Source organism: Oryctolagus cuniculus, chromosome 4, assembly GCF_051225735.1.
Source record: "Oryctolagus cuniculus isolate XC-2025 breed Fujian yellow rabbit chromosome 4, ASM5122573v1, whole genome shotgun sequence".
In the NCBI taxonomy this organism is placed as follows: Eukaryota; Metazoa; Chordata; class Mammalia; order Lagomorpha; family Leporidae; genus Oryctolagus; species Oryctolagus cuniculus.
In genome coordinates this window covers 76,952,955-76,975,338 of record NC_142870.1, presented here as the reverse complement: position 1 = coordinate 76,975,338, position 22,384 = coordinate 76,952,955, and the positions used below count along the sequence as shown (strand labels likewise).

Sequence of the window (22,384 nt, the reverse complement as noted above, 5' to 3'; positions counted from 1 at the left end):
CTCTGCCCTTGTGAGAAGCCTCCTCCTTTTAACTGGAACAAGTAATTGACTGGTCTTTACCTTAGCTTAAGATGGACCAGCCTTCTGCTAACTTCTAGAAACAGCCTGTGCTTAATGAAAAGCCAGAAGGAGTTGTGTAAGATGTTTGGAGATAAGCTTGCTGGACTTTCTCCCTAGTACCTCAGTGAGGCAATTCTGGCCACCAATGTGACCTGCTCACCAGTGAGGCACACTGAAGCGGTGGGGTGGTTTGTTGGAGAAACAGCGTTTCAGTTCCACAGCCTCTCTGGGCCTGGGTTTCCTTGAGTTCTCACACCCTCGACAGAAGGAAAATGGCGGAACTGAAGGTAAGAAACTATCTGGCAGGTTCTCTGGGGGGGTTTTCAGCCGAATTTGTGGAAGCTTCCGAGAACTCCAGAGTGTCAGATTTGGGAAGGACATAGAAGGACCATGGTCCAAACCTGTATGTTTCGAGGTTTCTGTTGTCTATGAGCATGACTCAAGTTGGCGGACAAGGGAGAAGTGATAAAGGAAAGTGATGACACTCTTATAGATCATCATTTGGCTTTTTTGGATTCAAATATTATCTTGGGAATGTGTAGCTATCCAAAGGGCTCCTCTCCACCGTGGACACACCCGTTTCTCAGTATGTCTGTTTCCCATCCCCTACTCCCGACATCATCCTGTTGCTGCAGCCTCCTGGACTGATCCCAGCCCACCAATTAGAGATGGTTAATCTCTTCAGTTAATTTGAGGTACAGAATCAGTCCTTAGCCAGTAGAACTTCCACTAGAAAATATCTCCTTTTTATTTAATGTGCAATTGAAAAGTATGTGTGGGTGATATATGTGCTATTTGGTGCTGGCATTTTAACAGTGAATTCACATTAAAAATATATCTGAGTTATAGACACTCTCAATTCTACTTAACAAACAATAAAAAGGAAAGCTCAAAGAAACTAAATGATTTGCCCAATATCACTGCTGAAAGGGGTTGTCTGAATCAGAAGTTCAAAAAGGAGCCTTTAGTGGCTCCTACTAGGCTGGTTCCTTAAGGCCACGCAAAAGGAGTGTGTCTCCACCATGCCTAATGTGTCTCTACACCATGCCTAATACCAAACTCTCATTTGCATCAGCACCTCACATATGCATGCAAAACAACAGAACGGCCCAGAACCTTGGTTCAAGCCAGGTGGGCCAGACCTCCAGGCTTTTTCCCAGATGCCCTTCAACTGGTGTCAAGTTTGAAGACTCAAACATCTCCTTGATTGATAGGAATCCTGTAAACACTCAATACTGGAGTAAAAGAGTTTGTTTCTGTGTCTTTAGGCCTGAGAATTATCTCTCATTCTTTCATTGAGAAAATACTCTGTGCTCAGCCCAGATGCCATAGATGGATGTAGGACAGGAACGGAGTCTGAGCTACATAGACACCAGAGCAGCTTTCAAGGAGGCTGCTCTTCAGCTGAGTCTTAAGCCGCGAATTGGTTAAATGAAGAAGGCTGGCACGAGAAGAAACAGCACGTACAAAGCAGAAGGTCCTGTGTGTTCTGGGACCCAGAATGTTTCAGGCAAATTTGAGTTGCTAGCAGGACAGCCCAGCCAGAGATCCCATCCCCAGGACATGGCTGGATGTATCTGGCTGTGTCCCCAGGTAGGGAAGGGTGGCAGGGGAGGAGACACAGGGTCATCATGTCCAGAACGGTAGCTGAAGTCGAGGCAGAGGGAGAGTACACAGGAACTTGTTTGCTAATGAAAATCCTATGAGGAAGTTCAGCAGGAATTGGAAACATTCCAACTGCTTATAAATAAATTATATCTAAAATCCTTATCCTGCTGTAATTTTTGAGCAAATTATTATGCAGAGCATCAGCTCACCAGTGTGTAAATTGCATGCTGGTCTTTGTTCTCAGTTTCAAAGACAGTCTTCCCAGGCTGCTGTTTAATCTCTGCAAGGAAAGGTTAGTTCTAGAGGTCACAAATCTAAACGCAGAAAGTCACAGTGCATCATACTCAATCTAGTCAATAAGCATTACATAATTTTTTTTAAAGTTTTTCACTTTTTATTTCTACATTTTATTGGATATATCAACACAAAGCCTCAAGCCTCAAATCATATTTACATAAAAGTATAACCATGGGAAGAAGATTTGAAAGATAAAATAACACAATTAAATTTTAAATAAACCACCCTATATTCTTGGGTAAGTTGTTTTGATTCTCCTCCGCTTGGTTTCCTCTTTTCTAAAATGAAGAGCTGTTTTTTTTTAAAAGATTTATTTTATTTATTTGAAAGACTTTCAGAGAGAGGGAGAAAGAGAGAGAGAGAGAGAGAGAGAGAGAGAGGTCTTCATCTGCTGGTTTACTCCCCAGATGGCCACAACAGCCAGGGATGGGCCAGGCTGAAGTCAGGAGCTCTTCCGGATCTTCCATGTGGGTGCAGGGGCCCAAGCACTTGGGCCATCTTCCACTGCTTTCCCAGGCCAGAGAGCTGGATCGCAGGTGGAACAGCCAGGACTCAAACCGGTGCCCATATGGGATGCTGGCACAGCAGGCCAGGGCTTTCACCCACTGTGCCACAGCACCAGCCCTAAGAGCTGGCCCCACCACCAACTACTTGACTTTGAGTCTATATTTAACTAGCTTCTGGAATGATTCCATTAAGCAGAAATAGGACCACTGTTTTACATAATTAGTTTCATGTTGGTACTGTAACAAATTGCCACATATTTAGTGGCTTAAAACAAAGCAGATTTATACTCTATTGTTTCTAGAGCTCAGAAATCTGAAATCAAGCCGGCGCCGCAGCTCAATAGGCTAATCCTCTGCCTGCGGCGCCGGCACACCGGGTTCTAGTCCCAGTCGGGGCGCCAGATTCTGTCCCGGTTGCCCCTCTTCCAAGCCAGCTCTCTGCTGTGGCCCGGGGATGCAATGGAGGATGGCCCAAGTGCTTGGGACCTGCACCCCATGGGAGACCAGGAGAAGCACCTGGCTCCTGGCTTCAGATCAATGCGGTGCGCCAGCTGCAGCGCACCGGCCGTGGCAGCCATTGGAGGGTGAACCAACGGAAAATGAAGACCTTTCTCTCTGTCTCTCTCTCACACTGTCCACTCTGCCTGTCAAAAAAAGAAGAAGAAGAAAAAAAAAAAAAAAGGAAATCTGAAATCAAGGAGTAGGCATTTAGCCCAGTAGTTAGGCTACCCACATCACACCAATCAGAGCACCCAAGTTCAATTCCTGGTTCTGGTTCCTGACTCTAGCTTCCTGCCAGTGCAGGCCCTGAAAGATAGTAGTAATGGCTCAAGCAATTGTCTCCCCACTGTGGAGAGCAACTCGGACTAGACTGTTACTGGAATTAAGACTTATTCTATGCATCTGCTCTCCCACAATATGGCGCTGAGAAGGGAGTAACAACTTCTTGTTTTTGTTGTTGTGTTTTTTTTGTTGTTGTTGTTTTTGTTTTGTTTTGTTTTGTTTTTACAGGCAGAGTGGACAGTGAGAGAGAGAGAGAGAGAAAGAGGTCTTCCTTTGCCTTTGGTTCACCCTCCAATGGCCACCGCAGCCGGCGCGCTGCGCTGATCCAATGGCAGGAGCCAGGTACTTATCCTGGTCTCCCACGGGGTGCAGGGCCCAAGCACTTGAGCCATCCTCTACTGCACTCTCTGGCCAGGGAGTAACAACTTCTATGCAGCTGCCTCTCGCCAATTTGATTGACTGAGCTGCAGGAGCTGATCTTGCTCTTGATTGGAGGAGAGCAGCGTACTCGGCGTGTGGGTAGCAGAGTTGGGATTGGTGGAAGAGGACTATAAAGGAGGAGAGAGACAACATGCACCAGGAACATCTATCTGAAGGAATACCTGTGCAGCCCCCGAGAGAGCTGGCCGGCGGTGTGCCGCTCCCCCGCGGAAGTGGGGAAAGTGGCAGGGGGAACCGCCCTTCCACGGAGGTGGAAGGGTCGGTAGCCAACCCGGGAAGAACCAGCAGCAGACCCGGGAAGGGCCGAGCAGACAAAAGAACAGCGCAGGGTCCTGTGTTGCTCCTCCATGAAGAGGGGGAGCGACACCCCACCACCTGTGTAGGAGAGATAGATGGAGTTCCCAGCTCTGAGCTTCTGCCTAGCCCTGTCCCAACCATTGTGGGCAATTCAGGCATGAACTGGCGAATAGGAGTGCTCTCTCTCCTCTCTCTCTCTCTCTCTCTCTCTCTCTCTCTCTCTCCTCTCCCCCCTCCCCCATTCGTTGCCTCTGAAATAATTTTTTAAAAATCTGAAATCAGTTTTGCTGGGCTAATGACAAGAGTTCAGCATGGCTGGTTATTTCTGAAAACTCAGTGGGAAAATCTGTGTCCCTGGCTTCTAGAGCAGACACCCATTTTCCTTGCTGGAGGCCCCTTCCTTCATCTTCAGGATATCGTTCAAATCTGTTTTGTAATGGAACATCAGCGATTCCTGTTTTGTAATCAGCTCTCCCACCACTTCTGCCTTAAAAGGCCACTTGTATATATGCTGAGAGGGCGCCTGAGTAATCTGGATATCTCTCCCCATCCCAAGACTCTTAATTTAATCACACCTGCAAAAGTCTCCTTTGTTCTCAGGTGACAGAGATTCCAGGGATTAAAGCATAGATTTTTCTTACAGCCATTATGCAGCCTACTGTAATAACCTTCAAGCTCCCCTAACTCTGTATTTTAGGTTTTCATCACTGTTAACTAGAAATACTGGATTCTTTCCACAAGCAAAAAAAGATAGAAATGGATCCATCTCTACCCCGACTTCTCTCTCTTTGCTTCACACTCAGTAAGAGAAAGTAGGTATGCCATCTGCCCGCCCCATCAGGTGTTACCCAGAATCAGGCAGGAGAAAGCACCTCATAACACTACTCTGACAAGTGAATGATATCCCAGGGACCATGTGAGAATGAAAAAGCTGTGTCCTGGTGAGCTGCCAAAGAACCGACAGTACTGAAGTCCTAGGGAGCTCGGGAATGTATTCTTTCATTTAAAAGAATGCATATAATTCTCTTGGAAAAATGAAATGTTTTTGTTGGATCAAATTATTCATAAATGTGAACTGCAGAAAACATATACACTTGCTTAACGTTAGATCTTTCTTTGATTTTATTTCTGTATAAGGCATATTTTTTACATAATCACCAAACCAGCTGGAGTTGAGTGCTTGGATTTTCATAGCTGAGGAAAGCAGAGTTCAGACCCTGTCCTTGAGCTCAAAGCCTCCAGAAAGCAGTAGCCGAATCCCGCTTCCCCAGTGCCTTCGCCCCCGGCGGTGAGGGACATAGCGATTCAAAGCTCTGATAAGCTCATCTGTAATTTTTCCCTCGGAGTTAGAAAAACAAAATGATCTGAGAGTGACTCGGCATTTTCCAGCCCGTCCTCTGCAGCCGCGCTCTGCAGCTAAGATGGAGAAACGGATCCAGAACCCACACCTTCGCGGCGCTTGAGTGGCTCCCTTCCAAATCGCCAGCTGTTCCTTCTCCTTTCTTGTCTATTTTTTAAAGCACAGTCTGAATCAAATGCTTCAGAATCACGTATATGAACTCTCTTTTCCCTTGTTCCAAACACAAATATAACCCTGACCTTTGTTCTGAGGCCAGCACCTGCAAAGAAAAGGGAAGGTTAATGAGTAAATCCTCCTGCGCCTGCCAGAGGGCTCAGCTGCACCGGGCAGCACTCAAACCTTCCTTCCTCTCGCAGAGACAAACAGTGCAGCACTGGAACAAAGGCAGGCACTGTGATACGGAGCAGCTTCAGTCAGAGGCTCGGCTAAAATTGCATTTCACAGAAAGAAGATAATTTGAGGTCATTACGAATTCTCAGCAGCTCAAACTCAATCCTGTTGATGGCAAGCATGAGGTTCAATTTGAGAGAAGAAAATTGTATTCAGTGAAGAATCGAAAGGCTGAATGGCCTCTGTCATTCCCAAAAGAAATCTTTGCAAACTGCATGCTGCTGCTGTGAACAAATGTGTATCACAGAACTCAGTGATTGGGTTGTGATCAGTTTTAAAATATACAATAAATTCTGTCTGAAGGCAAAAAGAATCATTTCACTTCCATTGCTTTCTAGGTCATAATATTTCACATTTGATATTCCTTCTAAGTGTAGGCGCTGTCTGCCTGATCATCGCTTGCATACCGGCGTGGTGCATTGAGCTCACTCTTCTGTGTGCTGTCCAGAATCTTGGGGGGCTGAGCTCCGCCCCCTGCCATGCTTCTCTCTCAGATGGAGAAAAGCTCAGATGGGGCCCTATGCTCACTGAGCCAGGTTGCACTGTGCTCTTCCTGGGCTAAAATCAATTGGTATTCAAGTTAAAGCAAAAAGGGTCCTAACTCCATTTATAGTAGTAAATAGCACTCACATTAGAATTGGCTCTTGAAGGGGCTGGTGTTTTAACTCAAGGGGTTAAGCCTCCACCTGTGACACCAGCATCTCATATGAGTGCCAGTTGGAGCCCCAGATGTTCCACTTCCAGTCCAGCTCCCTGCTCATGCACCTGGAAGATGGACTGAGTACCTGGGCCCCTCCCACCCATGTGGGAGACATGGATGGAGTTCCAGGCTCCTGGCTTCAGCCTGCCCTGCCTGGCCCTGCCCTGGCAATTGCATCCATTTGTGGAATGAACCAATGGATGGAAGATCTCTCTCTCTCTTTCTCTCTCTCTCTCTCTCCCTCCCTCCCTCCCTCCTCTCTACCTAACTCTGCCTTTCAAATAAAGTAAATAAATCCTATAATAATAATAATAATAAAGAATTGGCTATTGGGGCCAGAATTGTAACTCAAAAAGTTAAGTGGGGGTTTGCCACACCAGCATCACTCATCAGAGTGCCAGTTTGAGTCCCAGTTGCTCCACTTCAGATCCAGCTTCCTATGAATGACCCTGAGAAAGCAGTGGATGATGGCCCAATAATTGGGCTGTTGCCACCCATGTGGGAAACCAGGTTGGAGTCTCAGGCTCCTGGCTTTGGCCTGGCTCAGCCTTGGTTTTACAGCCATTTGGGGAGTGAACCAGTGGATGGAAGGTTCTGTGTGTGTGTGAGTTGCTCTGCCTTTCAAATAGATAACTGAATCTTAAAACAACAACAACAACTGTGAATGAAAAACTAAATCATCAGAAATCTCTCAAGCACCTTGTATGGGCCAAAGCATGGGGGTATACAGAAATAAAACTGCCATAGTCCCAACCCTCATGGAGCGTATATGCCAGGAAAGAAGCCAAACAGTGAACAAGGACTCCCAGGTGTGTTCCACAGTATAAGAGTAAATTTAAGGGGTTCCTCAGAATTTACTTTGCTGAAAAATCCCTTCCTTCTAGTTGCAAAGTTAAGAGGTCCCCATTAGAATAGTCCCCACTGTGCCACTGTGGGAAGATTCTGGGCTGACACTTCTGTCGAAGGCCACATATTGCTTTAAGCTTCATTTCCATGCATCCGCACAGATACAAATCTATGTACATGTGTGCCAGATAGGAGCTGGCTAATGTTGACTTTTACTTGCAGCAAGACTAGTTTCTCTCAACAGTTCTGCCATCAGGTTTGATCTAAACTCCTCTTCCCAGGTGCTTTTTTTTTCCTTCAGGAAATGGAGAGGAAATTGATGTCCAAGCTCAAGTAGTCTGTGATCTTGATCCAGTAAGACCCTAGTAACCTGGAGTTAGGGTGAATCCTGAGCCATCTCCCCACTCAGGAACTCCCAGATGGAACTAGAATTCAAGAACCCATTTTTGGAATAGGATACTTAACAAGTCCATAAATCAGCCAAGTACAACTTAGAGTGGGGATGTCTATGCTCTTTCTAGCACTACTGTTCTGATTATTTGGAAGTCTTTAAAACCCACATAAAACATCCAGCCTTTCCTTTTCCCATGCCAAGACATAGCAGAGATGTGTAGAACATCACACACAAACACAAGTCCCTGCAGAAATTCTTACCTCTGTAGACTTTCAATGTTGTGAGATGCTCTGTAAATCCCATCAATGGTGGCATTTGTGTCTTTGTCCCTTGCAGTATATTTCTGGATTTGGGAACGAGTGTGCTTCAGAGGACCCTCGCTGCCCTGGTTCCTTGCCAGAAGGACAGGTATGAATGCATAGAATGTTTAGCGAGCCCGGATGACTAGTCCTCAGGCCAAAATGCCTCCACCCACCATGGCTCTTCCTAAGTTCACTTGTGAACAGTCTAGAAGTTTTACAGGTCTTCAGGACAACTAGGATACAGAGGAATGTCAATACAAAGATAAAAATTGGGTTGGTGGCTATCTATGTCAAAGCCCCCAACCCAAACTGGAGGACTTCCAGGAGGATCCATCCTCAAAGACCAGAGCTAAGGTGACTTCCTCATGGTTTTCTTGAGCAGCATAAGCTATGACAATATAGAAAACAGCAAAGTATTTAAAGGGGCAGGCATTTGGCATAGTGGTTAGGATGCCATGTGGGAGGCTCACAGTCTGTGTTGGAGGTGCCTGGATTTGTGTGCTGGATCTGCTTCCGATTCTAGCCTCCTAATGATGTTCACCCGAGGAGGCAGCAGGTGAAGGGTGACTCAAGTACCCACATGGGAGACCTGAACTGAGCTCTGGACTCCTGGGCAGGTCATTGTGGACAATTAGGGAGTGAATCAATGGATGTGTGCCTTTCCAATAAATAAAAGTTTTTAAATAAACAAAAATGTATGCAGAAAGATGTTCACATAAGTGTTATGATAGCAAAACATGGTAAATATTTTTTAAAGACTTTTTAAACTTTTGTTTATTTATTTTCATTTTATTTGAAAAAAAAAAAGAGGAACACAGAGATCTTCAGTAGTTTGTTTCCCAGATGCTCATAAAGAACCAGAGCTGGGCCAATGCAAAGCCATGAGTATGGAACTCAAGCCAGGTCTCCCACGTGGCTGTCAATGACCCAGCTACCTCAGCCATTACCTGCTTCCACCCAGGGTGGGAATTAGCAAGAAGCTGGAATTGTGAGCAGAGCCAAGATTCAAACCCAGACACTCTGATAATAGGATGCAGGCATCTTAAGTGGCTTCTTAATTGCTGCATCAGATGCTTGCCTTTCACAACTTTTTGAAGACTATTTCTTGGCATTGAAAGTGTTTATTATATAGTATTTTCTTAGAAAGAGAGTGAGGAAAGCTGGAAGGGAAAGAGGGAGAGAGGAAGGTAAGAGAAAGAGGAGAGAGAGAGAAGGAAGTGCCTGATTATTATAAGAGTACATGAATCATGAGAGCCTTATTTGGAGGATAAGAATAGAAATAAATATACTAACATGTCAGCGTTGGGTTACATCCAGTTGGGGAGATAATGGTAGATACCAAATATTTTACAATTTCCTACAATGAGCATGTATTACATTTGGCATTATGGGGAAGAGTTACATAAAAAGTTTTCCAAGATATATATATTGGTTGGGGATGGTTATGTGCAGTAGCCTATATCATCGCCATCCATCACTGAAATTGTTGGGAAGGCAAGATATTTTTTGGATTGGAATGATTTTTTTATTGCTTCCTTTGTTTCAGAATAACCCCCAGGTCTGCCCTTACAATCTGTATGCTGAGCAGCTCTCAGGATCAGCTTTCACTTGTCCACGGAGCACCAATAAGAGAAGGTACACGATTAGGTTAATTTTGACCTGCAAACTGTTAGAACTATGACCTAGGACCCTGTGCTGCCTCTTGTACCTAGAACATGACTAGGCAAGTCTGCATCCAGGTCCTTCCCATAGCCTATGTTCTGAGTCATAGTAGGGGAAGATGGACCTTATCCCCAGCTAAAATCACATGCAATGCCCAGAGGAAGAAGGGGAAAAGAATAGTTGCACAGAACCTGCGAAACTCGCACATCCACTTCCATGGACAAATTCTCACCAGCACACACAAGAAAATGTTTTAAGCAGTCTGGCCTTTCTCTAAGGACTGGCCAGTGAAGCTTTGGATTTGAATTTACTTGTTGTGTTTTTTATATAATGATTTAGTCACAATAATTCCAGAAGACTCAGAACAATATCTTCAGCTGACTAGAGCATTATGTCCTTGGCATGAACATGTTGGATAACCCAAGGTCATGTATTATGGCCCCTTGAGGTTTGAATTAATAAGGTTTTTACTCTTTGGAATTTGCTTTTTCTGGAAACCAGCACATTTGTTTGCACGGTATGGCATGTCCCATATTTGCTCTAATCCTATAGACCAGGTCAATGAGCATGCTCCCTTGATTAATCCCTAGGAGGTAGCTTGGATGTAGCACCTGCTGCAGTTCCAGGAGATGGTAAATGTCATGATTTAAGTAAGTAGTATCTATCTCATTTTGGAATTTCAGCCCAAGGCATCTGTGAGGAGGGTTGTTGCTACTCCTAAGGCCTTAGGGAGGAGGGAAGACTGTCTTGTACTGCTTAGTATGGGGGGCAGGGATTGTCTCCACAGGGCCTCCTGAGGATCAGACGAGCACATGAGTGCAAAAGCACACTACCCACACAAATGATGAAATTGTGTCCCTTAGTGACTAATCATGCCCACTGGGCATTCAGGCCATCAAGTTTAATGCTGGCTTCTTCTTTTCCAGCTGTGTGACCCTATCTAGATCTTCATATGTAAGATAGAGATACTGACAGTGCATATTTCATCATTGTAGTGGAAAGAAAGGGAAGAGTGTTTGTAAAGTGGCTAGCACATTGGCCCATGGTCAGTGTTCAGTTCATCATGTTGTTATCATCACCATCATCATCATCACCATCACCATCACCATCACCATCATCATCATCATCATCACCATCAATGCCGCCATAGCAGTTTCTTCCTCAATTCCAGGGTATCTGTAGGAGGTTGTCAGGGAGCTGAGTAGGATCTAGGGCAGGTGCTATACAATGTCATTGTCAATATTGCTTTTCTTTTGATAGACATGTCTATGTAGCGGGGTGGGGGGGGGAGAGAAACTTTCCAATATGTATCCAAAATCAGGGGTTAATTATGGTGATATTTGATTGTCTCTCTCTTTGTAAACCCAAAGAGACAAGGTAAGAAAAGCACACAGACAGTTCCCGTCCCTTCTAATTTATGACAGCCTGGCCCCCATGACTCTGCTCTTGACTTTATGGCCCATCCACTAACAGGCCACCTGGTCTCCGGATTCTGCCGCCTGCCCCCATTATTCAGCAATATCTGCAGCCAGCAGGAGCTGAGCTCTGTTCCAGGAGGCTGAAAAGGAGCTGTTGGCATTTCATTAAGAATCTGGCACCGTTCCCTGAATCAGAATTAAATCTCTGTCCAGGGCGATGTAGTGCTGCCTGGGGAGTTTTATAAACTCAGCTTAAAAAAAAAATAAGGGACACTAGGCATGGCTCACCCATCTGTTTAGAACTTTCCAAAGGTATCCAGAAAAAATTTGTGAAAATGCTCAAAATTCCCTATAGGAAGATAAGGCCAACCCCTCCTATTGCCTGAAACTCTTAGTGACTACTCATTTAAACCATAAAGTATAGGGCCACCACTAAACTATTAGAGGTTCTGTTATCTATCCATCTATGTATCTATGGTCTATCATCTATCATTTATCTATCTGTCAGGGATTGATTTTTGTTATAGTAGCTAGCTGAGAAGGTCAAAGTCAGGACAGAGAATGTGGAAAATTTAGACAATGATAAAATTCCATGACTAAGGGAGACAATTCAACAAATAGCAAATAAGTGAACAATTACTGTGTATTTTAGGTACATGAGCTCTTTGAGTTCTCACAACAATCCTAAGTGATAAGAATGAAGACCAGGATGACTCAGGGAATTTAATAACTTGCCCAGGATCACACAGCAGGTTCTAAGATACATGCTCTCAACCTTGTATACAATTGGCAGTTGCAGGGGCTTAGTTTATTACTTGGCTTGAAGTTCAAGGTCTGAGGCCACATTATAAAGAGCTGGAAGAATCAAGTGGAAATTGAACAAATCTATCCTGTTATCCCCAAGTTGGCTCAATGTTGGGCCAGGCAACCTCCACTCCCTGAGGTACATGCTCCTTAATCTTAAAAGGCCAGAGCCTAGTCTGGTCTTCTTTGGTCAGAAGTAGGGTCCTTCTACCTTCTGTACCTTGTCAGGATAATGGTCTCTGGAAGGGCTGGAGTCCATCTTAGTGAGTCTCAGTATCCCCCAGCTTCTGAAGGGATCTCCCTATGGTCTCCTTCATGGGATTCTTCCCTGTCTGAAGCCCCTGATTTGATCCTGGCAGAGGGCCCTCTGGTCAAGCCTTGACACACACAGAAAGCAAAACATAAGAAAGAGAGAAAAAACAAAGCTGAAAATAAACTATAACAAAATGTGGACATATATCTTATAATTTTGGAACACAGAATTGTTCATTTCCTAAACCTCTCACAAATTAATGTCAAATAACCTGTGGGGAGCAACCCGGACTAGACTAAGTTACTGGAATTAAGACTTATTCTATGCATCTGCTCTCCACAATATGGCGCTGGGAGAGGAGAAAACAGCTTCTACGCAGCTGCCTCTTGCCAACTTGAGTGATGACCTCCAGGAGCTGATCCTGCTCCTGATTGGAGGAGAGCAGCGTACTCGGCGTGTGGGTAGCAGAGTTGGGATTGGCGGAAGAGGACTATAAAGGAGGAGAGAGACAACATGCACCAGGAACATCTAAGGGGAACATCTATCTGAAGGAACACCTGTGCAGCCCCTGAGAGAGCCGGCCGGCGGTGTGCCACTCCCCTGCGGAAGTGGGGAAAGTGGCCAGGGGGAACCGCCCTTCCATGGAGGTGGAAGGGACGGTAGCCAACCCGGGAAGAACCAGCAGCAAACCCGGGGAGGGCCGAGCAGACAAAAGAACAGCGCAGGGTCCTGTGTCGTTCCTCCACGAAGACGGGGAGTGACATAATGGTGCCGTGACTCGGATAGGAAGCCTAGGAGCAACATAATGGTGCTGTGACTCGGATATGAAGCCTAGGCAGGGTTTAGTGTCGTTCCTCCACGAAGAGGGGGAACGACAATAACCCAGCTGAAAACATTATAGGAATTGTATAAATAGTTCATGGAAAAATTATAAAAAGCCAATACACAGTGAACAGATTTTCAACCTTGTTCCTAATAAAGAAAACATAAAATAAGATACTGTTTTTCACCCACAAGACTAAAATTATCAATAACATTCATGTTTGGGGAAATGTGGGTGATCAGACATTCTCCCACATTGTCGGTAAAAGAGTAAAGTGGTACAATGGCTTGAAGAAATTGGAGGAGAAGGAGTCATTTACCTTTCAGAACTTTTTAAAAAGATTTATTTATTTATTTATTTATTTGAGATGCAGAGTTTCAGATCGAGAGAAGAAAAGACAGAGAGAGAGGTCTTCCATCTGCTGGTTCACTCCCCAAATAGCCCAACAACTAGCGCTGGACCAGGTCAAAGCCAGGAGCCAGGAGCTTCCTCCAGGTCTCCCATATGGGTGCAGGGGCTCAAGCACTTGGACCATCTTCCACTGCTTTCCCAGGTGCATTAGCAGGGAGCTGGATCAGAAGTAGAGCAGCTGGGACTTGAGCCAGCACCCATATGTGATGCTGGTTCTGCCAGAGGAGACTTAACCTACTATGCCACAGCACCAGCCCACTTTTTAGAACTTTTTAAAATTACTTGAATTATTTTTACCCTTGGCATGTGATAGAGCTCATAAGAATTTTGGATTTCAAAATTTTTTACAACCAAGATAAGCTTTTAATTCCATTAACTGCAAACTTGTTGAAGTTTCCTCATATTACTCTTAAATTTTTTAAGGAGAAAACTGATTTATATTTCAAAACTAACAAAGAAGCCAATTAAATGGATTTTCCTGCACTGGTATTCCTCGAGGTACCTTTCCTTCTTTTATAGCCATGGGGAAAGACAGTTCATTTTTTGGCAGCATGGGAATAACCAAGAGCTGGAAACTCAATCTAAAAGGTGGTAGATAGAGAAGATAGAAGACCCAGGACTCTAGGCAGCAAATAGCCAGTAAGAAGTGATGCTTGGGGTAGGCATATGCCCTAGAGGTTAAGATGCCAGTGAGGATGGTCACATCTCATACCTGTGTACCTGAATTCAATTCCCAGCTGCAACTCCCGACTACAGCTTCCTGCTAGTGCACACCCTGGAAGGCAGTGGTGATGGCTTAAGTAACTGCATTCCTGCCACCCACAAGGAAGACCTGGATTGAATTCCCAGCTCCTGGCTTTGATCTGGCTCAACCCCAGCCATTGCAGGCATTTTGGACATGAACTTGCAGACAGGAGCAATCTCTCTCTATCTCTATCTCAAATAAATAAATGTGTCATTGCTTGTCATTGCTTCTCACATTAAAGCCCACAGACTGTTGCTGACTTGAGTATCTTTCTGTTGGTACTTCCTGAACCACTCTGTGTATTACTCAGAATGTTACCCTAAGGCTGTGTGTTCTTGTCTCCCCACAGCTGGCTGTATAGGATTCTGCCTTCCGTTTCTCACAAGCCCTTTGAATCTATTGACCAAGGCCATATCACTCACAACTGGGATGAAGTTGATCCTGACCCTAACCAGGTGAAAGGAACACACCATGAATCCAAAGCTTTGAAAAGAAATTTTTAAATCATGCTAGAATCTTTGAAAAATTGGTGAGCTTTTTAAAATGGATGCTCAAGTATCTGGTGTTTTGCTCAAACCTGGGTAGAAATTATGAAATTAGATTGTGTGTGTGTGTATGTATGTAAGCCTGTGTCTGTTTTGCCTAATGGTATGTAGACAAGCACAGGGATAGTCCAGAGTGGTGTGAGTACTGAGGTGAATTGGATGGATGGAAATTATATAAGCTGGTCAGAATATATTTGTGCACATAGGGTTTGTTGGGGGGAGGTGTATTTTAAACTTATCACAGAATCTAGAGAACACATTCAATACTGGCATCTCTGAAAAGAGGTTTGCATTCCTGCTCTTCTATTTACTGTGTCCTTGAGCCATGGCATTTCATCTGTAAAATAGCAAGATAACATCTGCCTTCAGTGATATGGTGAAGATCACGTGAGACAATACAGGGGAAGGTGCTTTGCATTGTGTAGTACAAAACAACCATGACTCTGCTTCAGCCATCTTGGTGTATTTGCTTAAGGACAATGGTCATTGTAAGTCTCAGAATTTATTTTCAGGTAAATTTTTTTTTCATTCCATATCAATTTTTATTCTGAGATCTCCATCTGTGCCCCTCTCCCCTGCTCCACCACCTATCTCCCCCCTATAGCTTCCCCTTTGTTTTTCTAAGGCATTTTGTCTATACTAACAAATCTCTGCAAATATTCCCCTAAATACTTAGACTTTTTGTAAAAAAAAGCCAAAAGAATTCATAAATACATTTGGTTTCCTAACCTATTCCATCTCTTCCCTTAATTATGAAAATCTTGGAGAACTAAGTACCAGTCTGAATGCCACCTACCCTTCTCCAATATGGACTGGTAAGTTGGCACCCAGGGTGGAAAGAAAATGTGAATTAGCATCTTAAAATATTGCCTGCATCACAGCCATTTCAGAATTGGGATACCCTCTCTAGATAACGGATCTTTGAACTTGTGTGAAGTTTAACGTGTGAAGGAGGCATCCTCCCTAGCTGCCTACTGGCTCCCATATTGCCTTTGAACACAGTAGAAAAAGGTAGTCCCTGCTACAACCTCCAAGTCCACAGATTCAGTCCCCAGACAAGGACACACAAGGCCAGATTTCCAGTCCCTACTCCCTTTCCTTTGGGCCAAACAGAGCGCCTGTGTAGGGCACAATTTGAACAGCCAACCTGGGGACCCCGGCTTTACCTTGTCCTTGGGCTTCACCTGGGCTCCTAACTATTTCACTTACCACCGTGGGGTGAGGAATACGTCTGGCAAACCGTGCCCTTTAGCTGTTTACCTCCTCACTCATCTCTTAGAGGGCCTCAGTCCCCTGCCCTTTGTCTAAGCATCTGCTTGACTCCTAATTGTGTTAACTAGAGGTGAATTCCATTCACCCTGCAATAACTGACAATAGACAGATTAATCAGAGAAAAGGCATGCAAATGTATTATTACTGTGCATCAGCCCAGGGAAATGACAGGAGAGTGATTACCCAACAACCCAGTGAGGTCCAAGTGCCTCTATGCCCTTGTTCCTAGAGGTAAGGAAATAGGGAACACAAGGACAAGTTGCCTGACGGCAGAACTTCAGCAGATTAGGTCTCCCAGGTCATCCCTTACAGCTGCCTGTAGCAGATTACATGAGAAGCCTGTCTGGGGGGGTGGAGACCATTTTGCATCCTTTCTTCTCCTGTGGTTGGTTAACCTTTCCTAGTTATTGGAAGAGATTCCTAGGGAGGGAGTTTAAAACGGTCGCACTGCTTTTGGAAGAAGTTTTCTCACTCAGATAAAGGAACTTCTGGGAGAGAATCTCCCTCTGCTTAAGGGAGGCACAGGAAGAGATGAGAGGGCTCCTGAGAGCAGTCTCAGGACTGCTTTCCTGAAGCTCCAGGGTCAAAACACCGCATTTTGAGATTTTTGGTTTTTTGAGCCCCACCTATTACATCTCAAATGCTCTAATGTCTCTCAATGGTCATACCAATTGTTCTTATTAATAAAGACACAGCTGCTTAATTACCAGACTCCATATTCCATTAGAAAATATAAAAGATGGATACCTGGGATTTCATAGAATTCCTGGTCAGATGAAACACCAGCTAAACCTTTATTACACGCTAAGTTTGGGAGGGTGAGAGGTTATTTGGCCCCGATATGTTTTCTAATTATTTTCTTCAGATGACACAGGGAATCTTCGATTACATTTCTGACAGTTCTCTTGAGTAGACCCAAGCTCACATCAGATAAGGGGAAAATGGTTAGCAGATTAGATGAAAATTAAACACAAATGAAATTTTCTATGAAAATCCCTTAAGTCATCCATAAAATATAGGATACATGGTTTTCTGTGTTCTGCCTTGAATGTTAATTCTTAGGTATACTACATTTGAGAAACATTGGCTAGACTAAAAGATATATTACAGGAAAAGTCCATTGGCAGACTTCAGGTTTAAATCATACAGCCTTTTTTTTTTAAGATTTATTTATTTATTTGAAAATCACAGTTACACAGAGAGAAGGAGAGACAGAGAGAGAGAGAGAGAGGTCTTCCATCTGCTGGTTCACTCCCCAACTGGCTGCAATGGCCAGAGCTGCGCCGATCCGAAGCCAGGAGCCAGGAGCTTCTTCCGGGTTTCCCACACGAGTACAGGGGCCCAAGCACCTGCGCCATTTTCTGCTGCTTTCCCAGGCTCATTAGCAGGGAACTGAATGGGAAGTGGAGCAGCCGGAATTCAAACCAGCACCCACAGGATGCCAGTATTACAGGTAGCACCGTTACTCACTATGCAACAGCACCTACCCCTAATTCATCATTTCATAAATAGTTACCATCATTTTGTCAGAGAAGACTGAGGAAGCTTCATTATAAAGCTTGAGCTAAAAGAGAGACACCTACTTGCTTTTTAGAAGACCTTCAATCCATGTTGGTTTCTCTCTCCCTCTTCATGTGCTTGCCATTCTAGCCTTGCTATGCATTTGTCCTTGAACTTGTTAGTTCTCTCCTGTTTTGAATTCCTTCAACATTTTCTATATTATGACCACCAAATAAGTTTTTCCTTTCCCTCCAGTATCTCCCCTGTTTACTTGTGACCTTGTGTTCACACACACTGGAAGATGTATGCCTCACAAACATCTTCATGAACACCAGGTCCATCAAGGTAATGGCTTGTCGTCCTCCTAACTTGTGGCCTGTGTCACCTGCCATCTGCTTCTCTTGCCCTGATGCACACACCCTCACTGTTCTTGCAAAATCTATCCTTTTGTCATCATTTACACCTTCTTGACAAGTCAATATCTCTTTCCAATTTTATGCTTCATTAATTAGCCATAACATTCTGCATTCATCACTTTCCTCCTCTTAACCTCGTTCAAACATGTGCTCCAGACTCTCACCAAGCAAGTGTGAGAAAGTTAGATTTAGATACCTCTCTGACAGTTGTTTCCAACTGCAGCCTGTATGAGAAGCATGTCTTCACCTGTCACAGAGCAGACCCAATACATCACCAGCTTCACCAGCTACCCACATTAGTCACCTCTGGGAATGTGAAGACCTGAGCCTTGCCTGGTGTTTCCTCCAGTCTGACATTGGGCGATAGTGAGCATCACTGGGTATGCTATCGTCACTGTCATCCTTGGTACGCTCCCAGGAAGACAGGGGACTAGTCCCCCAAAAGCTTTTATTGCCCTTAGTCAATCACCCAGAAATCAAAGCAAACTTTCAATGTACTAAAATTCAGCCTGTGGCTATCCTAAGTCCAGTCCATCACTGTCTCACATAAGACACATGCCTAACTGTGTTTATCATGTGTCTTCCTCTAATTCCTGAAATCTCAGAATGTAATGAACAAATGTGCATCCAATTTAATTATGATTCCACAGATCTCAATCAGCATCCCTGAACAGCACCCCTCTTTAGAGGGCAGCGACCTTTAGAGCGTATTTTCCTTATTACTTCATCCCTAACCTCTTGATTGTTGGAAAGTCAGACCCTTGACCAGTTAAGCCTCAGCTGAGGAAGTTGCCTCTCAGTTCTCACCCAGCATAATATGGACCAAGTGAAAAATACCTCAAAGCTAATTAAAGATACCATAAAATATCATGAAAGTCCTTCTGTCTCTTCTAAATGTAAACTGGTGAAAATGTTTCAAAGCAATGCATTCTGACAGGACACTTGATGTCTAGTTTGTTGAACTGTTCAGTTCTTGCCATCCTAAAAGCTCCTTCCTTCCGGTCTTAGATTCACTGATGTCTGTAAGCTTTTGCTCAAGTCTCTTCCATTCATAGCCAGGCTTCATAAAAGTCACCTAAACCTACTTTCTCATCCCTGGGTTGTTTTTGAAGATTTATTTTATTAATTTGAAAGGCAGTTACAGAAAGAGAGAGAGAGAATATCTTTCATCTGCTGGTTCACTCCTCAAATGACTGTAATGCCCAGGGCTGGTCCAGGTCTGAATCCAGGAGCCTGGCACTCCATCCTGGTCTCCCGTGAGGGGAACACATGGACCTAAGCACCTAGACCTTCATCTCCTTCCTCCCAGGCACTTTAGCAGAGAGCTGGATCAGAAATGGGGGCACGCAGGTGCTTTGGAGTAGCCCATAAAGCTGCCTCCTGGGATGCTGGAATCCCATATGGGTCCAATTCAAGTCCCAACCACTCCACTTTCCATTCAGCTCCCTGCTAATGCATCTGGGAAGGAAACAGAAGATGGCCCAAGTGCTTGGACCCCTGAACCCACATGGGAGACCGGAAGAAGCTCCTGGCTTCTGGTTCCCACCATAGCAGCCATTTGGGGAGTGGACCAGTGGAGGGCAGATCTCTCTCTGTCTCTGTCTCTCTCTGTCTCTGTCTCTGTCTCTCTCTGTAACTCTTCCTTTCAAGTAAATAAATAAATACAAGAAGAAAAAGAGAGGAGCAGGAGCAGTGGGACTTGAATTGGTGGTAATATGGAATGCCTGATTGGTGTTGTGGGGTAGCTTAACCAGCTGTGCCACAATGCTGCCCCCTCCACTTCTTAAGCTTACACAACTCAGTCTATCCAGGCCGCTGTATTGAAAATATTCGTGCTATTTTTGCCCTCTTAAAACAACAATGCTCCTGCCAATTACTACAGGTTTTTTTTTTTAACTTTTATTTAATTAATATAGATTTCCAAAGTACAGCTTATGGATTACATTGGCTTCCCCACCCCCCCACCCCCGGTGACTTCCCTCCCACCTGCAACCCTCCCCTTTCCCGCTCTCTCTCCCCTTCCATTCATATCAAGATTCATTTTCAATTTTCTATATATACAGAAGATCAGTTTAGTATACATTAAGTAAAGATTTCAACAGTTTGCACCCACATAGAAACACAAAGTGAAAAATACTGTTTGAGTACTCGTTATAGCATTAAATTTCAATGTACAGCACATTAAGGACAGAGATCCTACATGAGGAGTAAGTGCACAGTGACTCCTATTGTTGACTTTACAAATTGACACTCCTATTACTACAGGTTTTTAATCAAAACTTACATAAAAGGGTCAATACTCCCAAATTCCACTAATGCAGATTAAATACTTCTAATGTTTTGGTTTCTTTCTTTCTAGTCTTTTCATTGTACATGTATGTATATAAACAATCCTAGGGTCCCATGCAGCCAGTAACCAAATGTGACATGACTAAAATCATGCCAATCTCTGCTTTTACCAAGAGTGTGCAATGTAAAACCCACAACACTTTTTAAAATCCTCAATTTTCCCCAGATTCCAACCCTCTCACCTCTAAGTCCTCCATTACCTCACCTTCACCTTCCCTGATCTTTTCTTTTCTTTTTTGATTTTATTTATTCATTTGAGAGGTAGAGTTATAGACAGTGAGAGGTAGAGTCAGAAAGAAAGGTATTCCTTCCATTGGTTCACTCCCCAAATGGCTGCAATGGCCAGAGCTGCGTCGATCCAAAGCCAGGAGCCAGGTGCTTCTTCCCAGTCTCCCACGCGGTTGCAGGGGTTCAAGGACTTGGGCCACCATTCCCTGATCTTTTCCTGCCTTGTCACCACAGGTTCTCGGCTGTTCTCTCCCTGTCTTCTGCCTATGGCACTTGTGATGTATGTCTCCCCATCCCCTTTCCCTACAACACACCCCCACCCACGGTATTGATCTCCCTTGTGAGACTGGAGTTCAATAGACTCCAAGAAGAATGAGAAAATCAGAATTTTCTGTCAAGAGTAGAGAAGGGAAGAAGAAGGGGCTGTGAATACTTTTATATTAATGCTTTTTTTAAAAAGTCACATATATTCACTCTTAATAAACTCATACTATAATACAGTTTTATATTTTATTTTTAATTAGACATTTTGTTCATTTTCCAAGTCTTTTGAAACTTCTTAAATGTAGATGATTTTTAGTGCTGTATTATAATCCAATATATGCTAATACTTTTAAATTGTCAAATATATAGGTTCTTTCCATTTTTACCATTATAAATTATCCACAGCTAAGTGCTATATGGTCTTGTTCTCTGAAACATTGCAAATTATGGAACAGCTGACTTCCCTCTTTACTTCCTGAGTCTCTGTCCTTTTCTGGGTTTTGTGGCCTGCATGACTCCTAAACCTGCACAATAAGTGTTCTCCATGGTCCTGAACTAGACTCTTACCACCCTGTCTCCTTCTCCCTCCAGGAAAGGCCATGTGCTCATCACTGTCCCCTGCTTCTCTCCTCCTCTTCCTTATTATCTTTCTTAGCCTCCTCTTTTATTCTGCTTATTGCCCCCATGTTCCCCTTTCCCTTTGCAATAGTTTGCTAGGGCTTGCATAACAAAAAATAGACCACATAGCTTAAACAACAAACATTTATTTTCTCAAGGTCTGGATTCTGAAACTAAGGTGTCAGCAGGATTGAGTTTTCTGAACTTTGGCTTACAGATGGTTGTCCTCTCCTTGAACCTTCACATCCTCTTCCTTCTGTATCTGACTCCAAACTTCCTTTTCTTATGAGGACCCTAATCCTATTGGATGAAGCCTACTCTAAGGACTCATTTTAATTTAGGTACTTCTATAAAAAGTCTGTCTCCAAGTGCAGTCACATGCTGAGGCACTGGATTTTAGGACCTTAACATATTCATTCTGGAGGGGGAACACAATCCAACCCATAACATTCTACTCCCCTTCCCTTCTCAATATTAGGTATCAGTGACTCCCACTTTTGTTGGATTCTATTTGTCTTAGAGATGAAGATTTATTTGTTTTTAAGAAATATTCAGGTGGTATTAAGTAGGAGGAGAAACTTCTTAAATAACAGGATTTTTCCAGCCTGCTTTGATTCCCACTTCCTTCTATCTCCCCCATACTACCCCCAACACAACATATACACACAGTGTAGCAGGTAGGATTGTGGAGACTTAACTTTACCTCTGACATCACTGCAGCCTGATGCCTGGTATAACCTTGTAGATCACATTGCAAGGAGTCAGTCCCTCTGCTCTTGGAAGCCTTGCTAAATCAGCCTTCAATGTATATTCTTCAATATATACTCTGTCATCCACTTTATGGCCCTCTTGCCATCTTCCACACCTCCCTTTACTTTTTAAAAAACATTTCATTCATCCTGGTGACATTAACTATTGCCTCTCAGTAATGTTTTACAAATCCCTCCCTCATCTTCAAAACCCACGTTGGACACTTCCACGTGGATGTTACAGCTTAACAGGTTCTGTGTTGAAGCTGCCATAGTCTCATCCAAACGAACTTCTTTCCCTGGATTTTCTAGGCCTCTTACTGACACAATAATTCTCTTTTTT

At 43.9% G+C, this 22,384-nt stretch overlaps 1 protein-coding gene across 5 annotated transcripts in view; it reads left to right on the top strand.

The window, feature by feature from the left end:
* Positions 1-221: 221 nt before the first annotated feature.
* Positions 222-22,384, top strand: part of HGD (homogentisate 1,2-dioxygenase) — a 51,442-nt gene continuing 29,279 nt past the window's right edge. For 2 of the 5 annotated variants that reach the window (XR_016233131.1, XM_002716820.6), the window contains exons 1-4: positions 222-347; positions 8,019-8,090; positions 9,531-9,619; positions 14,450-14,555. Coding sequence is in view for 2 of the 5 variants with exons in the window: in XM_002716820.6 (XP_002716866.1) it covers positions 333-347; positions 8,019-8,090; positions 9,531-9,619; positions 14,450-14,555 (282 nt within the window). In the remaining 3 variants the exon portion in view is untranslated. Of the gene's footprint in view, positions 348-8,018; positions 8,091-9,530; positions 9,620-14,449; positions 15,461-22,384 lie in introns of all 5 variants that reach the window. The other 3 variants (XM_089331762.1, XM_008266864.5, XM_089331760.1) reach the window with 2 other exon arrangements.